Source organism: Capricornis sumatraensis, chromosome 16 (genome assembly GCF_032405125.1).
Source record: "Capricornis sumatraensis isolate serow.1 chromosome 16, serow.2, whole genome shotgun sequence".
Taxonomy (NCBI): Eukaryota; Metazoa; Chordata; class Mammalia; order Artiodactyla; family Bovidae; genus Capricornis; species Capricornis sumatraensis.
The window spans coordinates 3,537,173-3,558,437 of NC_091084.1; the positions used below are offsets into that span (position 1 = coordinate 3,537,173).

Here is a 21,265-nt window from a genome sequence, read left to right on the forward strand (position 1 = left end):
GAAAATACTGATTTTAAACATAACAAATCAACTATTATGCGCAATCACTGGTCAAGAGCCCTTTGAATCTTGCTTTACCACTTACAACATCAAGGCACACAGATTAAATATTCTTTTATTTGACCCAAATTATTAGAGTGATAACATTTAAATTACACATTGGAAAGCACTGCAATTATCTCTCAAAAAAAGACAATGGTGGCTTAATTAAAAGCGCTTGATAAACAAGATACAGAAAACTCAAGATGTCAAAATAAGTAAAAGGTGAACATATACCTCGACACACAGACTGAAATATTTGACTACACAATTTGATTCAACCATTTTTGTTAGTAGTCATCTCAAAAGCAATTAGAGAAATACGTACCTAAACTGTTGAGAGGTTGTCTGGGGAGAAGATTATGGGGAAATACGTGTTTTGATAAAGATTTCGATGTCTGAATTTTAAAGAATATGCATTGCATTTATGATTTAAATAGCTAAAATCAGATTTAGCTACCAGTCACAGAACAGATATACAAATGTGCTTGGCAAAGGAAAGCTATATGAACTGACTTCAGAGACCGATCTATACTGCTAGTATTTTGAGACCAAGTTATTAAACATTAAGTTCAGAAATATTAAGGGAATAAGATAAGCAAATGATGAAATGTAGACATTTTTCATTCAAGAATATGGAAGCTCTTTGGACTCAAAAAAAAACAAATCTTTATTCTATAATGAGCTTAAAAAAAAAAAAAAGAATTAGCTTTAAAAAGCCATAAAACACTGTGAGAAATGTATAAGGAATACAAAAAAGGACAACAGATTACACAGGGCGAAAGTTATTTTTAAATAAAGTATATTTCAAGAGAAAAATTTTACAAAGGGAAACTTTTTAATTCCATTTTTCTAATAAAGACTTTTCTCTTTATTAAAACATAAAACATTTTCTTCTTGAACCTTTATATGTAAAATTTATCGAACTGACAATTTCCTTAGTAACCCAGCTGAAATATGCCAAGCAATTTACATATAAAATTAGAAAGCTAATTTTGGTTTTAACTGCATAGGTTAAGTATTATTATTGCATAGGTTCCAAAATTACTGCAAAACTACACTGAGTAAATTTTAAATTTGGAAGCACCACCTTGTGGACAAAGAACGAACTTCTCAATGGCAGGAGTCAAGATGGGGTTTCCCAGAGAGGAAACCAGTGCTCCTGAGGCACTGGTGAAATTCTATTTTCTGACCTGTACAGAGTGCCATGAGGCTCACTTTATCATTATTTGTTAAACTACATGACTTCTGTTACTGTATTTCATAATTTTAAACATTTTCTGGAAACCATATCCAATATGTACCCGAATTGAAAGTCTGAATGCCTGAATTTCCTAAGTACCACTTTTATTTCCTAGAATTATAAATGTACTATTATATTTTTGATACAGAACGCCAGAAAAAGATATTCTTTGGTAAATGATGAAAGAAGTTTTCCCCTCAGAATGTTTTCACTGAGGCTTTTCTCAGCCTCTAAGGAAACTGCAGGGGTTCTGCAGTCATCACCTCCACACATCTATCTCAACTCGAAAAATCATTCAAAAAGCCCTAGATTTTACTGCATCAATATACAATATAAAGGATATGTGGCATATTTAACTATGCAGCAATATTCATCAAAAATGTCTTTCTTTCCTACTTTAATTACTATAGCTGCTGCAGCTGCAGCTAAGTTGCTTCAGTCGTGTCCGACTCTGTGTGACCCCATGGACAGCAGCCCACCAGGCTCTTCTGTCCACAGGGTTCTTCAAGCAAGAATACTGGAGTGGGGTGCCACTTCCCTCTCCATACTTACTATAGGATTGGCCCCAAAGTTCATTTGGGTTTTTTGTAACATTTCATGGAAAAACCCCAAGAAACTTTTGGGCCAACCAATATATTTCCAGGAAGTGACATGCTATTCACAAAATGACCTGAATTAGCTGGGGAGAATTCACCTTCTCTCACTGCCAGAGTTACTTTTCACAGGAGCTAAATGCATCCCATTTAGTACCTCTTTCATACCATAGAGCAGTTTGCAGAAAGGAAGTCCTTACTCTTTTTCTCAGCAATCTGTCAGGTTGCATTAGTGACCATGTCCCTTACTATGGCTCCCATCTGAACACATCCGACCGGCAGGTGAGAAGAGTCATTGGCTGAGTTCCTAGAGACTGCCTCCCAAACCAGCTTCCATCCCACCGTGGAAAGCATCTCATCTTTGCTTCATTCAAATACTGCGAATATTAAAGATAGGAGTAGATGTGCTGGAGAATATTTCACAGGACAAGGCCTTCTGCTGAGGCCTTGATGCTACCTACTAAAATAATCCTATACTCAAATAAAGTACAGAAAATATTTTTAAGGAAACCAGGGCTACATTGCAATTCTTGACTAGGGCCCTTTCAAAGGGCTATGATATAGAGGCCAGCCACTAAGCTAATGCTGTCTTTTGGAGTCTGACACATTCTAGGTTTGAATATACCAAAGATCAGGACTATTGCTCCATCTAGTGTTTGTTTCTACCTATGAAGAAATGTCAGGCTGTTGTACCACCAAGATCTGTAACTTCCTTCAGGAGTTCTGAATAAATAGCTGCATTGTAAGATGAAAAGAACAATCTCACGGGGTCTTTTAACAGTCTTAAAAAGGAAAATGGGATTACTGAACTTAAATCTGAAGAGGTCAAATTCTTCGGTGCCCCTAAGAAGGAGTAAGAGCCATTTTCTCCTTTCTTACCTACAAGTAAGAAAAAAGTAACAGAAGCTGCTTCTCTAAGATTTTGGAATTGCCCATGCCCAATGTTACGATAAAATATTAATAGTGAAGAATCTTGGCACTGATATTCCACAGAAGTGATACTGCATTGTTAATCTAATATAACCATAAGGGTCAATTGGCCAGTCTATCTTAAAAAAAAAAAAAAGATTCAATATTTCTAAGAAAATATGGTTAAACTATTTTAACCCTTTTCTCTTAGATAAGGAAGAGAGAGAAAGTTTAATAATGGAAAATAATGCATGAAATTACTACCATTCAATGGAAGTACAATATTTTAGAATCTTTGCTACAACTAGAATAAGAAATGATAATTCTGGCAGACTTTATTTTTTTACATCAACTTTTATCGAGTTGTTCAAAGTACAGGATATATGTAATCATTCAAAGTCTCTGGCTGATACCTTCAGAAGCATTAGAAAAAGAACATATATTGAAAAAGAACACATATTGAGTAACAAACAGTGAGCTTAGGCACTGTTTCATTTAAACTGTTTTACGTGCAGGAAATCCAGGATGTCTAGAAATTACTAAAATTATAAAAAGGGGTAAAGCTCTTTTCCTCAACTCTGGCTAAATGTCATCACCTTAAAATACTGACACAGTGTTTGATTATAAAGCAGAAATGTACAATGGTAGATTTATTTTAGTCCTTATTCAAGAATGATATTTACACAAAGCTCTCACTCAGTATAAACAAACTATTGTATGTCAGATAACCTTCTAAGTTTTATAGAGCATTTATAATACAGGTAACATTAACACCAGATTAAAAAATAAGGAGAACCAATGCTACTCTATATGCCCTTGATATGGGAAGTTTCTCAGACAGTGGGGTCATGGTCAGGAAATGATATTAAAAAACATAAATTTTTATACATTAGTTTCTCCATCTCTGTGTAAGCAGAGATTCAAATTCTTCAGTTAACAGCAATACTCAAAAAAATCTTCAACTGATAAACTCTTAGTCTGCAATGTTTCCATTTTTCCCGAATCTTAAAAACTTCCAACAGCCATTAAATATATTATCTTCTGTTTCTTCTTAAACAACTAAGGTATTAAAAGGATCGTCATCATCCTAAAACGACATCCAAATGTAAAATTAGTGACTGTTCCATGCTTCACTGAGATAAAACAGAAATGCTTACGGGCAAACAATGCCAGTAAAAGCCATCTTCTCCTTTTACATTGGGTAGGCTTTCGTGTTTCTATTTCCTTCATAAATACAAATTGTCAGATTTTTTTCTCTTTCTCTCTTCCTTAGTAGCCTTTTCACTGTTAAAACAAATAAGCTCAATTGAATTTTTAGCAAGAATTAAAAATAAAATTTATCCTGTTCTATATGAGTGTGTATATATACACCCATAATATATCTCAATATATTTTCTCAGTTATTCATCCTACAAAAAGCAAATAAGGTACAGGAAAGCCAAAAAATAAATATTATTCAAGTCATTTCTATTAGGTTTTTAAACAGGTTTTTGTTTTCAATTTACATTTTATAACTGGTATATCTGATGTTCCAGAAACTGAAAGCCAAAAAATTAATGAAGCCACATGATCCAATTTAGAAATAACTCTAATTTTTATTCCCACTACCCATATAATGCCAGAAATAGATCCACTACTCTCAGAATGATGCAAGAAACAATCTAGCAAGCAATCTTTCAAATATTTTTTGGAAAAAGTAGACGGGCTATTTCAGTTTCAATGAGTTCCTATGCTCCTAGGTTGTTTATTACATGTACAGTATAAATAGGCAAGAATATCAGATGTTTGCTAAGAATTGAGAGAGAATGAAAAGTAACAAACCTAAAATAAGCCCCAAACACAGGATCTAATGCAGATAACATAAATCAATGATTATATATTTTATAACTATATATTCAAAAGAGAAAGCAAAACTGTACAGTTTTGGTTTATGTTTCTTTTAAGATATTACTAAAAAGGAATAACTCTTTGGTGTTAGGCTCTGTTGGCAATGTTAACACATTCAAATGTTCACCAAGTTAGCTATCTCTAGTGATATACGGATGTCCTGAGAAATACAAATTTGCTCTCACTTGTTGATTCATTTTCTGCTACCATAAAAGGCAGAACTGATTTATAAATGAGAGTTAAATCCAAATTACAGTAGAGAATTTGCTAATAGTTCTCCTTTGCAGTTAACTTGAAGTATACAAAGTTTTTTAAGTAACATATAACCATATGTATATCTAGATGCTCTGGAATTAACAAATACATCAACAATTGCTCACTTTTCTCCTGGAGGCAACATGTTAGTATTTAATAGACAGACTGTATGAGTTCATGTTGCCATTTTTCTCTGTAGCCCGAGTTCTGGGGAGTCTCTCCAAGCTGTTTCAAAACTACATATGGGACACAGGGAACGTGACAGCAGCAGGTGAAGCTCAAAATCATAGGCATTATTCACATGCTACAATGGGGATAAACCTGGAGAACACTGTGCTCAGTGAAATAAACCAGGCGGAAAAAGACAAATACTGTATAATCCCACTGATCTGAAGTGTCAGAGCAGTCAAAATCATAAGGACACTAGAGTGGTTGCCAGGGGCTGAGGAGAGGGGAAATGGAAAGACATGGTTCAATGGGTATAGATTTTTGGTTCTGGAAGATGCACAGGTTCTGGAGGCTGTTGCACAACAATGTGAATACACTTAACACTAGTGAACTACTGATAATTGTACACTTAAAACTGGTTGAGATGGTAAGTTTTATGTTCATGTTTCTACCATAGTTGAAAACTACCACCATGCACCCTTATATAGGAAATGTGTAGAGCATATAATGAGGATTTAATAAACATTCTATTAAAAAGTAACATTAAAAACTTCTATGATATTATCACCGCTATTTCTCCAAACATAAACAACAAAAGTTAAAAAAACTATTCTGATCCTACTGTTAACTGGGCAGGTTAAATAAGAGCTGAGTGAATATTAGATGTTAAATTTTAGGCCTTTCACGTCTGAGACATTTCCACTGACAGGCCCTCAACAGAGGCCGCTCACTGATTCCACATTAACTATGGTTCCAAGGAAGGTGATCAATGAAACTATATTAAGAAATAATTTCCAGCAACTAGCTTAGCAGTTCCTATTCAGATTTTATAAACACTTAAATTATTTAAGATTTAACATAGTATTTTATTACCTCATCTGATTCAAAGTCGACCCCTTTGGCGATCTGGCTCTGGGACGTGGGTTTGCTTGATGATGAAGTCCTCGAGCCTCTGAGGCAAAATAGGAGAAAAACAGAGAAGATGAACCAAAAATTCATCACAGGAGCCTTTCTTGCCAAACTTTTCATTTTAGTAGCAGCCATAAATAAAAACAGCTAGTACATTCTCTTCGAGCTACATTAGAGGCAGTAAAAGCTCAGAGATGTGTGAGGAAAAGCACTCTGAGGTCAAGGTCTGAATTCCAGTTCTGCCCTTTGTGAGTTACATGGTTTCCAGCAAGGTACTCAGCCTCTGTGCCGCAATCTCCTCAGATATGAAATGAGGATAATAATACTTTTTTTAGGGATTAAATGTGTTAGCCATAAAAAGGAATGAAACTGGGTCATTTGTAGAGATGTGGATGGACCTAGAGAACTGTCATACAGGGTGAAGTAAGTCAGAGAAAGAAAAACAATTATCTTGCATTAATGCACACATGTGGAATATAGAAAAATGGGAGAGATGAATCTATTTGCAAAGCAAGAATGGAGACAGACGCAGAGAACAAACATACAAACACCAAGGGGGGAGGGGGAGGAGGGGGAGGAACTGAGAGACTGAGTTGATGTATATGTACTCTTTATGTTGTTGTTGCTGATTAGTCACCAAGTCGTGTCTCACTCTCTGTGACCCCATGGAATGAAGCCCGCCAGGCTCCTCTGTCCATGGGATTTTCCAGGCAAGAATACTGGAGTGCGTTGCCGTTTCCTTCTCCAGGGGATCTTCCCAACTCAGAGATCAAACTTGCGTCTCCTGCATTGGCAGGTGGATTCCTTCCTGTTGAGCCACCAGGGAACCCATATACTATTGACACTATCTGTAAAATAGATAACTAGTGAGAACATACTATGTAGCACAGGGAACTCCACTTACTGCAGTGACCTGAATGGGAAGAAAATCCCAAAGTGAGGGAATCTATGTATAGGTATGGCTGATTCATTCTGCTCTACAGTAGAACCTAGCACAGCAATGTAATTATACTCCAATAAAAATTAATTACAAAAATAAAAATAAAAAGCAATAGCCACTTAAAAAAAGATTAAATGTGTTAATATACCTAAACACTTTGATCAGTGCCTGACACGTATGAAGCATTTCACAGATGTTTGCTTGTATTATCATAGTTCTTAGCATATATTAACAAGTATCTACTACTATCCTCTACTCCTCAAAATTATGGTAACATTGAAATATTTTAATTCAACTATCAGCTATATTTCCATAAAAGGATAAAAGGATCTTAGAAAAGTCTCACTGCTTTCTGGGGTTGCCTCAGTTAATATCATTCATGTTCTGTCCAAATTGAATAGCACACATTTATTTAGTACTTGATCCCTGCCAAGTACCAAATGATAGGCCCTGGGAAGTATCGGTAACCAAGATAATCAGGAATCTGCTTTTATGAAGCTTAACTTGTAGTAATGGAATTCATATTTCTGTCTTTCTACTAACAAAAATTTTAAGTAATCTTAGAACAGGGGCCAGCAATCTTGGTTAGCAAGCCAAATCCAGCCTACCTGTTGCCCACAGATCTGAGCTAAGAATGGTCTTCAGCTTTTAAAATGGGTACATTTAAACAGTTGTTTAAGTACCTACATAGTATCCCTAATACTGTCTCCTGGCCCACAAAGCCTAAAATATTTACTGCTGCTGCTAAGTTGCTTCAGTCATGTCTGACTCTGTGCAACCCCACAGACAGCAGCCACCAGGGTCCCCCGTCCCTGGGATTCTCCAGGCAAGAACACTGGAGTGGGTTGCCATTTCCTTCTCCAATGCATGAAAGTGAAAAGTGAAAGTGAAGTCGCTCAGTCGTGTCCAACTCTGTGCGACCCCATGGACTGCAGCCCACCAGGCTCCTCCGTCAATGGGATTTCCCAGGCAAGAGTACTGGAGTGGGGTGCCATTGCCTTCTCCCAAAATATTTACTACCTAATCCTTTACGAAAAAGGTGGCCGGCTCCTGTCACAAATGAAAGCAGCGTTTGTGAATTCCTAGCCAACGATTTATTACCACACTTTGGAATGTTACTACAGCAAAAGAACTGAAGGTCTTGTCTGGACAAACTATTTGAAACAAGAGGTCTTATGTCAGAAGGAAAGAGAAAAACGCACAGGTTCTCAGGCACAAAGGTGAAGGAGGATATGACGAGCAAACTCGAAGGCAACACAGCTTCAGAGACAGCAGATCAAAGAATTTATCAACTGATCCAACTGGGACACCCCTACCTCTCTGTATTTGACCTAAGCTGGAACTGGTCCTTGTTGATTGGTTTCCATCTGTGACACAAAAACAGAGCATCAAGAGCATAAAGCCGAAGCCCACCATGGCAGGCAAGGCATTGTGGATGCGGGGGCTGGGGAAAGTGGAAAGTTAAGAAAGAAGCACCCAAAAAAAGAAAAAAAAAGAAAGAAGCACCCACTGAGACCTGACTCTGCCTGCTGCTGTCTCCCCAGACAAATAACCAGTGGTGCGCAGACATCTACACCAGATGCTGGCTCATGTGATCATAGCAGGGGTCCTTAATTCTACACCAGAGGACCCCACAGACCGACAGATCTAGTCTTTAAGAGGTATCCTATCCTTAGAAATCAGTGCTGGAAGGAAAGAATGGCTATATTGCTTTGACTACTAGGCCAAATAAATAAATGGCTTTTGTCCTAAATGACCAAAAAAAAAAAAAAGTTTAATTTGATGAGCTTTAAGGCAGAGAGGGTGTATTAAATTGTGTGCAAGAGCTCTAAGTCGTCTTCATTTTTGCACAGATATATTTTGGAGCCACAGGTCAGAATTCCTGTCTAGAGATGTTTGGCCAATTATGTCAGTTGTAGCACAGTCACAAGCATAAGATAACATGTTAAATTGGCCTTGGCACATAAAAGGTGCCCCTGAAATGTCAGTTCCCCTCACTGTGAGGTTTAACAGGATCCCCTCCATCTCTCCTCTTCCCCCTGGCCTGATGGGACCAGGTCTTGTCTTGCTCGTGGCTTTAAGATGAGGGTGGGTACCACCAGCTCTATCAAATCTGGAAGGGTCCTCTTATTCCCAGTACAACAAGGTAGAGTTAGTCACTCAGTTGTGTCTGATTCTTTGCGACCCCATGGACTGTAGCCTCCCAAGCTCCTTTGTCCATGGACTTCTCTGGGCAAGAATACTGGAGTGGGTTGCCATTCCCTTCTCCAAGTGATCTTCCAGACACAGGAATCAAACCCAGGTCCCCCACATTGCAGGCAGATTCTTTACTGTCTGAATCACCACGGAAGCCCACAACAAAGTAGAGTTTGCTGCAATTTTTCCAAGGAAAAGTGGATAGACCACTATTGCCTATTCAGCAGAAGGGAGTTTTACAGCTGAAAGTTCTTTCCTTTTTCAAGTTAACCACCAGAATATCAGTGCTTTCACTGCCTACCATTCTTCCTATCACTCTCATTCTATTTCCCTGTTCTTCCTTATAGAGGTGTTACTTTGTGCCAGGTACTGAGAAAGTTAACTTAGGCAAGTTGACAGGAAGTCCAAGGCCCCTTTAAGGAAGTGAACAGTTTATCTTTTTCATATTCTTTTGCCTTAGCCACGTAGGCCTTATAAGCCTCAAGGACATGTATTTTTTAAGCTCAAGATGTATGCTGTGGGAAAAGAGGTCTGACAAAACTTTAACAGCCTTGAGGCATTCTTTTTATCTATTCTCAACAGCCAGTTGAGAAGTATATAATGCTTTTATATAAACATTTCAGTGCTTAAATATATTTAATGCTCTGCTTAAACTAGCAAGGCAGATACTCTTCTACCCTCTTCCTGTGCCTTTTGCTAGAATACTTTTCTATCACTTTCACTTTAATAAAATCTCAGCTACACAAAGCTCTGAGTGACTGAGACTGCATCTTTGGTCCCAGAGTTAAATCTTCTCCTTTAGAGACCACAAATCCTGCACCATTCACCATAAGCTATCAGTACTGTACTTAGCACTTCACTAACATTAACTCACTTCTAAGCCTCATAATAACCCTTGGAGATGAATATTCTCATCTTCATTTCACAAATAAGGAAACTGAGGCACAGAAGAAACTTGTACAAGGCCCATACTCAATAAGTGGAAGAGTTTAATACTTCCAATTATGACTGAAATAAATATATCAACCATGTTATTACTAAATAATTTCCACCAAACAACCTAAATCGTGTCACCCAGTCACTGTCATTAGGAAAACAAATCTGCCAAGGCTGATTTCAGATTTCTTGCCAAAATGTTAGTTTATAAATTGTCTCTTGTCATTTAAATGACTCTTATTACATGCACAGAGGTCTGAGAGTTTAATCTATTATGTTAAGAGGCAACAGCAGAGGATGAACCTAGAGATTATTATAATAAGCAAAGTAAGTCTGAACGAGGAAGACAAATACCATATGATATCACTTATACGGGGACTCTAAAATACAACTCAAATGAACTTATCTACAAAACAAAAACAGAGTTAGAGACACAGAACAGACTTGTGCTAGTCAAGGGGGAGAAGGGTGGGAATGGGATAGACTGGGAATCTGGAATTAACAGATGCAAACTATTATATATAGAATGGACAAACAACATGGTCTTTCTGTATAGCACAGGCAACAGTATTCTATATCCTGGGATAAACCATAATGGGAAAGAATGTGAAAAAGAACGTATATATATGTATAACTACTCTGCTGTACAGCAGAAAATAACATAACACTGTAAACCAACTAATACTTCAATAAAATTAAATAAAAGAAGCAGCAATGGCAGAGGTGAGTCCTGGAGCAGAATGCCTGGTCCGTGACTAGCTGGTGACCTCAGGTAAGTTATTTAAACTACCACGCTTCACTTTCTTCAAAGGGAAAAGGGAGGAAAACAGAGTTAATAAATACATTTACCTCCTGGAGTGACTGTAAGCAGCAAACAAGCTAATTCATATGCAAAGACTTAGAATGGTTGTCTGACATACAGGAAGTGCTAAAAGCTGAAACTGAATATTAACAAAATACAAAGCTATTTTCTGTTAATTGGAGAGAACACAGTACTCTAAGAAGAAAATCACTGGGTAATAAAGGTAAAAGGAAATGAATGACAAGTTGTTCAAACTGTCATTGAAAATACTTGTAATAATGATGCATCGACTATGAACTAGCCCCTGGTCTATTTTTCACTTCTGTATATACATGACTGCTTCCCAGGTGGCTCAGTGGTGAAGAATCTGCCTGCAATGCAGGAGATGATGGTTTGATCCCTGGGTCGGGAAGATCCCCTGGAGGAGGGCATGGCAACCCCACTCCAGTATTCTTGTCTGGAGAGTTCCATGGACAGAGGAGCTTAGTCCATGGAGTCACAAAGAGTCAGACATGACTTAGTGACTAAATAGCAACAACAAATACATGACTTGTTGAAAATGAATCTGTTAGACTTCCATGACTTAGAAAAATGTATAAGGAGAATTCTGGATAATTTTTAATTTTTTCAGATGTTTCTTTTTGCAGGAAGTGACTATACCTACCTTTGATCAGTTTTGAAAGTAGTCAGGAAAATGTTTTCTTCGGTATCTGACTCATCCACCTCAATCACCTAAGAGGGAGAAACAGCAAATAGTCTTTGTGGGGATGGAAAATTTGAATAAAAATGCATTAAATAGTCTAAAAATACATTTATAATAAAAATTTACAAAAAAGGAGGCAGAAACCATGTGAGCAGCACCCATAAAACCTAAAGCTCTGCCTGACCTCCTCCCTAAGACCTCTTCATTTTATGTATGGTTTTCTGTATAATATGTGTGAGCTCACTTCTATCCTGTACTATGGCAGCCTGGGTACCTACAGGAACATGTACCTAGACTGGTGAAAGACTCACATAGGGTCACATGCAGACAGTGTCCTGTGATTCTCTTGGGTTTGAAATGAAAGACCATTGTTGTTTCATCTCAAATTAAAAATGAGCATATAAGACTGTGTGGGAAGTACGGGATATCTGTTTTTCTGTTCCATTTATTCCTGTTAAATACCACTTGTTGCCTTTAAGCCTCACTAAAGATATTTATGATTGTTGATTCTATAATTCAAAATACTACCTATTCTATATTTCTGTTAAAGTGAAAGTGAAAGTGAAGTTGCTTAGTCGTGTCTGACTCTTTGCAACCCCGTGGACTGTAGCCCACTATGCTCCTCTGTCCATGGGATTCTCCAGGCAAGAATACTGGAGTGGGTTGCCATTTCCTTCTCCAGGGGATCTTCCCAACCCAGGGATCGAACCCAGGTCTCCTGCATTGCAGGCAGACGCTTTAACCTCTGAGCCACCAGGGAAGCCCTTTCTGTTATCTTGACACTTAATATACACATTTGCTATGTCTTCATCTAACTGATAAAGTCAAAGACAAAACAGTAAAAAAAATAGCACTTGCGATCCATTTCTTCAACAGGTTAACATTGAACTATTAGTCAAAAACCATGAAATGAAGCTGTCTAATCAGCTATGAATCCAGACAATATTTTTGTCCATGAAACTATAAGAAGATTGTCTTATGTACCTTGAAGGAATCTAACGCCTTCAGCATTCCCCTAAACCACCACTATGTATCCCCAATTAAAAAAAAAAATGAAAGAAAAAGTTTGTCATGACTTAACTCTTTTTGAACTCATATTCTTCCATTATAAAAGAAAAATCTAGAAGGGAAGCTTCCTTCTCGACATGATGAAAATTTTGTTTGTTTTCACATTTGAAGCAATAGAGGGCAACAACTGACGGAATAATGAAATGGAGGTCAGGATAAAAGGACCAGTACACTCAGAGATAGTTGTATAATAGGAAGAGGTAAAAAAAAAAAGATGAAATTAAGAGAGATAAAAGAACAATAGTAGGAGCAGGACAGAGAAGCTTTCTGGAAGAAGAGAAGGTCAGCCACATCATGAGCTCAAAGAGACCAGGAGGGATGAATTTAACGTTGCTAGGGCAGTGTGATACAGGGCAGTGACTCTCAGCTAGGTGTGATTTTTAACCCCTACTCCCATTCCAGAAACGTCTGGCATGTCTGGAGGCATTTTTGATTATTATATCTGGCAGCGGGCGGCGGTGGTGGTGGTGGTGTGCAGGTGTGGACCACAGCCGCCACTCGGAGGCAGAAGCCAGGAATGGTGCTTGAAAAGTGAGACACATGGGTTTTGAAAACGAGGGAAGAGGAGACTCAAGCCAATTTTGGACTCTCCTTGGAATCCAAAGGAACAGCAGAAGTTTCATGTTAAATCTAGAGTCACACAGAAGTCCATAAACTCAGAGCTTATAATCTGTCTTGAGTCTAGCTTCAGCCATTAAGACACAGCCAGAGTATGAAAGTAACAAAAGGACGCCAACAAGAAACAAGACCTGTCTGTGCACTGAATGCCCATCTTCTGTAATGGTTTTCCATACACGGACTCTTCTGGTTCAACATTATTATTCTTAAAACTACTACAGGGGACACATATTTATGGATGTACAATCAAGGTGATTCACTCTTTTTTTTTTTTTTTTTTTTTTTGAAGAGAGAAAACAAAATAAAAACTCCTAGAAGCCCTCAGCCTATAATCAGTAAAGTTCAGTTTTAAAATTTTACATTTTTTTCTTCTTTTATTTACTCTGTAGAGCAAAGAATTGACAATCACAATGTACAAAATATAAAGTAGCCCACAACTATGAACCTTTTTTCCCTTACCTCGGTATAATTTTTAGTAGCAACATTTCGGGAGGGCTGCTGTCTTGTAGATTTAAAGGCTACAATGAAAAAGATGATACATCCATTATGTTTTTCTTACAATAGTTTAGAAAAATCTGCATGCTTCTTTAGCTGAATATTTCCTAAGTTTTATCTGTAAAAGCTCATGATGACTAATTATAAAATCATTTACATTTCTTAAAATCTGAAGGTAGATGGAATTATATGTCTAATTGTCAGTCTCAAATGATTTTTCTGATTTACTCAAATAAAGTAATAAGCAATGTTCATAAAGACACCTATAGTAAAAAAGTATTTTATAACAAAATACCTGAAGGATAAAATCTGATCACCAAACAGACTGAAATCCAAATTAGTGAAAAATAACCTCCTCAGGTCTTCTCTTACAGTTGGCAATCTCTTTCCTTGTGGCTCTACTGTGTTAGGAGCCATTTGTTTCTGTAAGAGCTTCCTTCCTCTCCTCTACGGTGTTAAAAATATTCAGTTATCTAATTAATTGTCCAGAGGGAATTCTAGAAAACAGTGTTTCACAATAACTTAACCTATAAATCCTTACATTTTCACCGTTGTAAACCTGGTTAGAATCATGAAGTTTATTCTTCCCAAGACTATGATATTATGACTTTACAATAAGAAATATAATTTGGTCTTCACCCACATTTCTGGCAGAGAGCCCCTAGCGAGTCAGTTAGTATTAGTCACTCAGTTGTGTGTGACTCTTTGCAACCTCACGGACTGTAGCCTGCCAGGTTCCTCTGTCCATGGAATTCTCCAGGCAAAAATACAGGAATGGGTTGCCATTCCCTTCTCCAGGGGATCTTCCCAACCCAGGAATCGAACCTGGGTCTCCTGCATTGCAGGCGGATTCTTTACTATCTGAGCCACCAGGAAACCCCTAAAACGCTGATTTCCTGAAATGATGAGAGCCATCAAGGTGTTTTTTACTATGTTAACAAGGCAACTTTGGGACCACAACTGAGGGAGGCTGGGTACCAGGGAACCAACTAGGAAGAGAAGGTTGGAACTTTCAGTCCCCAACCTGATTTCTGGGGAGGGTAGAGAAGCTGGAGGTTGAATCAATCACCAACAGCCAATAATGTCATTAATAATGCCTATGTAACGGGGCCTAGATAAAAACCCCAAAGGAGGGGGTTCAGAAAGCTTCCAGGGAATGAATCAGGATGTTTCCACATGCCACCATGCCTAGACAGCAAACTTGATACAGACAGAAGCTCCTTTGTTCTGGACCTTGCCCTAAGTATCTCTTCAACTAGCTATTGATTCATATCTTTAATATCTTTGGTAATAAGCCAGTAATCCAGAAAGTAAACTAGTTTCCTGTGTTCTGTGAGTCACTCTAGCAACTAAATTTAATCAATGAAGGAGACATGGGAACCTCTGATTTATGGCCAATTGGTCAGAAGTATGAGAACAACCATATTCCAGCATGTGACTGGCATCTGAAGAGAAGCAAGCGGTCTTGTGGAGCTGGGTCTCTCCCCTGTGGAATTTGATGCTCTCTCTGGGTAGTCAGTGTTAGAATTGAGTTGACTTGTAGGACATCCAGCAGGTATCTGAGAACTGCATGGTGATATGGGGAATCACCCCCCAATATACTGGAATTAAGAGCAGAATATTAAAAACCTAGAATAAAATGTAAACAGCCCATCAGAGGTTTAAGTTTCTCCTAAGCCTTACCAGTTTCCTAACATAAAAAAAAGGGTCTCCCCCAAGATAACCCCAAAGCCAAACAACAGGGCAAGAGGAGATAAAAAGACAGAGGATTTAAAGAAGTCAAATGCTCAAACCCCACAAAGTCCAAAATTCTCCTAGTAAGAAAACTCAGGAATCTTTCCACCTAGCCCTAAGCTACCATTTACTCCTTTTTTCCACCCCCAGTCTTGGCATGTCTAGCTAAGGGGAGAGGAAAGACAAAAGCAGAGTTCTTACCCACCTACTCTATTACTGGCCTCACATCCTACTCTACTCAAAGGCTGGACAGGGCAACTGAATGAAAGAGCTAGTGACTGCAACTCTTCCAAAAAAATATTTCTGCTCTTACCCTCGACCTGGTGGCTTTGGGTGTGGGCAGCACCCTAGGGGCCGGCGTGTACATCCTGGCTGGAGAGGTGGCCAGGGATAAAGCTGGACCAGCGATCGTCATCTGCTTCCTGGTGGCTACCCTATCTTCTATGTTGTCCGGGATCTGCTATGCTGAGTTTGGGGCCCGGGTACCAGGCTCCGGTTCTGCATATCTCTACAGCTACATCACCGTGGGACAGATATGCACCTTCATCACTGGCTGGAATCTTATACTGTCCTATGTCATCGGTACCGCCAGTGTGTCCAGGGCCTGGAGCTCTGCCTTTGACAGCTTGATATGGGACCACATCTCTCAGGCGTTACAGGGAACTTTCCCTCTTCATTTGCCCCATTTCTTGGCCAAGTACCCAGACTTTTTTGCACTGGGCCTGGTGCTTCTGCTCATGGGACTACTGACTATGGGAGCTGGTGAGTCGGCCCTGGTTAACAAAGTGTTCACAGGCTTGAACCTTTTGGTTCTCAGCTTCATCATCATCTCTGGCATCATTAAGGGAGACCCACACAACTGGAAGCTCACGGAAGAGGACTATAAACCGAACATATCTGGATCCAATGATTCCTCTAGCTCAGGCCCTCTGGGTGCAGGAGGGTTTGTGCCTTTTGGCTTTGATGGGATTTTCCAAGGAACAGCTACGTGTTTCTATGCATTTGTCGGTTTTGATGTCATTGCTACTACAGGGGAAGAAGCCCAAAATCCCCAGCGGTCCATCCCCTTGGGCATCGTGATCTCACTCTTCATCTGCTTTTTGGCGTATTTTGGTGTCTCAGCCTCACTCACCCTCATGGTGCCCTACTACCAGATTCATCCTGCAAGCTCCTTGCCACAGGCTTTCCTCCACGTTGGCTGGGGCCCTGCCAGATATGTGGTGGCTGTTGGCACCCTCTGTGCTCTTACATCCAGCCTCCTGGGTGCCATGTTCCCCATGCCCCGTGTGATCTACTCAATGGCAGATGACGGGCTCCTTTTCCGGGGACTTGCCCGCATCCACGCCCACACCCGTACCCCCGTCATGGCCACCTTAGCTTCTGGAATTCTTGCAGGGGTCATGGCGTTATTCTTCGAGCTCCATGACCTGGTGGACCTCATGTCCATCGGGACCCTGCTGGCTTACTCCCTGGAGGCATTTTCTGTCCTTGTCCTCAGATATCAACAGGATGAGAATTTAAGCAAGACCAAGAAAACAGAGAAAGGAACTGAGATGGAGTCTGTAGTTGAAGCAAGTCCTTTGGACACTGCACCTGAAGCGGGAACTTCAAAGATTCTCAAGAGTCTCTGTCACCCTCCCAGAACCATCCCCACCCGGACACCTGGCCGGATTGTTTATGGATGTGCCTTACTGCTTGTTCTCCTGTTGACCATCCTGAGTGTGATCCTGGCCCAGTGGCCCAGACGTGTGTTCTCTGGAGACCCCGTGCTCACAACAGTGGCTGTGCTGCTGCTGCTGCTCATCACTGGGGTCACGGTCATCATCTGGAGGCAGCCCCAGAGCCTCAGTCCTCTTCACTTCAAGGTCCCTGCTCTGCCTGTCCTCCCACTGGTGAGCATCTTTGTGAACATTTACTTGATGATACAGATGACCTCTAGGACTTGGGCCCAATTTGGAGTCTGGAATATGATTGGATTTATCATATACTTTGGATACGGGATCCAACACAGCTTGGAGAACAGTGAGCAATGGCCGGCAGGCAGCCTCCACTTCCTAGACTCTTGACAACAACACCCCAGGTGCTGGGTCATCTTAACCACAGGACGTAGATGCTGGGTGGAATCCCTCCAGGCACTGGAGAATCTGCTGGTTCCAGGGGCACTTTAAGTCTCTATGGACTGTGGCGGTGGGGGTGAATTTAAGGCCCTTTACTCATTGCTAGTGGATGAAATGACTTATCTGTTGTCTAGTGTTTCTAGTAAACGTTTCAAAGCATGATAGATATGTACAGAAAAGTGCATACCTCATACCTGTGCAGCAAGATGAATTTTCACAGAGAATACAACAAGCTAACCAGAAAAAAGTAAACTACTAACCTGCATGGAAGAAAAAAAAAAATATTTCTGGTCAATTATTATTCACTAATGGACTTGTCAAACTCTCAGGTCCTTGAAGAAGAAACAAGAGCCTTCCTTTCTTTCTATCCCCAATAAATGTTTGTGTGATAAATGAACATTATCAGAAAATTAAGCACTTGGTTCTATTAGGAAGGCAATGCATACTGTACTAGGGGCTAAAAGCTCTGGTTTTAGAGTTAGACCTAGGTGGACTCTCTAGCTGGGTGACTGTGGCCAAGTTCTTGGCTTCTTCAAGTCTCAGTTTCCCCACCTATAAAACAGTGTTAATAATACTTCATGCTGAAAATTGTCGAAAGGATAAATAGAGGTAGTTAATGTAATTGTTTTGGCAAGTGACTACAGGAGTAGGTATTCAAATGATGTCGCTAGTAACAGCAGATGGAGTAGCACCCATGGTAGCCATGGTAAATTAAATGCAAAGACAGAGGCTCTTTTATTTACTTAGTCACTACCCTTTGCAGACAAACTTCTGTGGAAAAAATGTAGGCTGTCAACTCTCATTCACAACTGCTGCTGGCTATAAATGTAATATCTAATAATACATGTCCCAATAAAACTCCAATGCAGTAACAAACCTCTACATTCCATGTACTTTGTTATAATAGAATTGAATCTTTATTTCTTCATTCCTCCATTCAGAATACAAACATAGAAGCTATAGTTTTAAAGTTGCTTTTGTCCCAAAGTTACAGCAACTATAGCTAGTACTCCATGGTTATTATGTCACAAACTGTATTAAAAAGTCAGTTTTATTTTTCAAAAAAAGGCCCAATGTTGGATGTAACCAGTTAAATGTAAAACCACTGAGCCAAATCAACTGTATAAAAGACAAATTTAGACTAATTTATGGAAGATCCATTTTCATAAGTTTATTGTAAACACTGCCACTAATACTATTAATAACAATAGCAATCACTGATTGGATTCTTATCAAGTGCTATGCTCAGTAATGCATATGCATAGTTCAGTTAACCCTTTTAATTACTCTGGGAAGTTAGTACTACTCCTCAGTGGGAGGACAGAGTGAATAGGTTATATTTACTTAATTGAAATCTTAGAAGAATAAGAACAGAATAGAGGTAGTATCTGAAGGGATAACGGCAAAGGATTACTAGAAGTGATAAAACACACCTATTCACAGTTTCATGAAGCTGAATAAATTCTAAGCAGGATAAAAAAAGAATTGAACATCTAGATTCATCATAGTGAAAGTGGGGACCACCAAAGACAGCTAGCTGGAGGAAAAATGTACTACTTTAAAAGAAAAGCAACAAGATACACTAACAGCTGATTTCTTAACAAGACCAGTAGAAACATGAAGACTCAGTTTGAGTGATTAATTCTGTCCATTGGTGTCAGGGAAATCTTCACATAAAACAATAAAGCCTGGACTTTTTTGATGGTCCAGTAGTTAAGAATTTGCCTGCCAATGCAGGGGATGCAGGTTTCATCCCTGATCCAGGAAGATCCCACATGCCATGAAGCAACTAAACCCATGCACCACAATTACTGAGCCTACAGGCCCTAGAGCCTGTCCTCTGCAACAAGAAAAGCCACCTCAAGAAGTCTGCTCACTGCAACTGAAAAAGCCGGTGCATGGCAATGAAGCCCCAGTGCAGCCAAAAGTAAAAAAAATTAATTTAAAAAACGAGCAAACAAACAAAAAACTGAACAAAGTCATGATAAAAAAACTCAGTTTGGGCTCAGGTAAAGGCAGGTAATTTACAATGTCCATGCCTCTGTGTTGCACATTAACCAAATTTTGGTGGCTTAACAAGGAAGTGGTCATATTTTATTCTTGTTCCTTTCCTAACTCCCTCTTTTTTTCAATAGCGCTCTCTCTCTTTTTTAACATTAACATTTCACAAAAGCCTACTATATGCCAGCCTTTGGGGAGTGGGGGGGACACCCTATCATCTGGCTTGCAGGATCGTACTTCCCCAACCATGGATTGAACCTGGGCCCTCAGGAGAGTCCTAACCAGTGGACTGCCAGCAAATTCCCAGGTTTTTTGCTTTTAATCTTCAGAATAATCCAATTTGGCAAGATTAGTCCCAATTTACATGTGAACAGACTAGGAGAGTGAGTGACTTATCTAAAGTCACAGAACTTTTCATATGTTGAACTCAGCCCAGATTCTTTATAGTGCTTTTTTTTTTCACTTCCTTTCCCCTTCTCTGCTTTTTAGACCTGCTAAGAATGTCTCAATATCTTTCTAGATGCCATTTTCTAAATGGCAACAAAGACAATAACTTATGAAGTCAAATGGATTTCAGCTGGCTCTATGAAAATATTGAATAATTCTTGAATAAAAACATAGCAGCAGAACTTCTGATAAGAAGGTTCTTTAAGAATCATTTAATAGATCTGATGTCATTATCTTTTCTCCAAAGTCATCCGTCATCCAAAAAATACTGAAAAACTTCCTCTGATGGACTCACAGGTCATTTCCTTCTGAGGTGGCTTACTCCATGTTTGGGTTGATTAACAGGCTATTTTGTATAATGCAAAGACTACTGAGAACCAATTAGCTCAATCAACCAATTAGCTCAAGCTCTAATTTTATCTCGCTCTGGAAACTAGTATACTGCTTAACTACTTGTTCTGAAGGCCAGAGAATGTGGGGGATCAATTCAAGCTCCAGAATTTACCGGCTGTGAGACCTTAGATAAACTGCCTATCTTTTCAAAGCCTTGGTTCTCTTTTCTGTAAAACAGAGAAAATGTAAGTACCGACCCTACTGAGCAGATGCTAAAGAGTCTGTCTGCAAAGCAGGAGACCCGGGTTTGATCACTAAGTCAGGAAGATCCCCTGGAGAAATGGCTACCCACTCCAGTATTCTTGCCTGGGAAATCTCATGGACAGAAGAATCTGGTGAGCTATATAAATAGGCCATGGGGTAGCAAACAGTCAGACATGACTGAGCAACTAACACTTCCACTTTCCACTGAGCTGTTGACAGGCATCCAGTAATTGTCTCATAAATATTAGTAATTATAGTTGCAAACAATTAGCAATTGTCTCATAAATTAGTACTATCAGTGGTTTTATCAACCTAAGGCAAAATATTTAGTTCAATTCCCTCATCTATAAAAGAGGGAGTACGTGAAATTGTTTTTAAGCCTTCCAGTCTCAAGCAGAGACATTACTTTGCCGACTAAGGTCCGTAAGGCTATGGTTTTTCCTGTGGTCATGTACGGAGGTGAGAGTTGGACTGTGAAGAAGGCTGAGCGCCGAAGAATTGATGCTTTTGAAGTGTGGTGTTGGAGAAGACTCTTGAGAGTCCCTTGGACTGCAAGGAGATCCAACCAGTCCATTCTGAAGGAGATCAGCCCTGGGATTTCTTTGGAA

The 21,265-nt window shown here is 39.3% G+C and overlaps 1 protein-coding gene and 1 pseudogene across 2 annotated transcripts in view; one reads left to right on the forward strand and one right to left on the reverse strand.

Annotated features, from left to right (window-relative positions):
- Nucleotides 1-3,186: 3,186 nt before the first annotated feature.
- The window catches only part of MRE11 (MRE11 homolog, double strand break repair nuclease), a 77,190-nt gene continuing 59,111 nt past the window's right edge, over nucleotides 3,187-21,265 (reverse strand). The window contains exons 17-20 of one of the 2 annotated variants that reach the window (XM_068988649.1): nucleotides 13,726-13,784; nucleotides 11,542-11,609; nucleotides 5,968-6,046; nucleotides 3,187-3,871 (exon numbers count right to left, since the gene is read on the reverse strand). In XM_068988649.1, the coding sequence (XP_068844750.1) occupies nucleotides 3,836-3,871; nucleotides 5,968-6,046; nucleotides 11,542-11,609; nucleotides 13,726-13,784 (242 nt within the window). In that variant the 3' untranslated portion in view covers nucleotides 3,187-3,835. Of the gene's footprint in view, nucleotides 3,872-5,967; nucleotides 6,047-11,541; nucleotides 11,610-13,725; nucleotides 13,785-21,265 lie in introns of those variants that run through there. The other variant, XR_011146009.1, reaches the window with a different exon arrangement.
- Nucleotides 15,798-17,663, forward strand: LOC138092698 (cationic amino acid transporter 3 pseudogene; annotated as a pseudogene).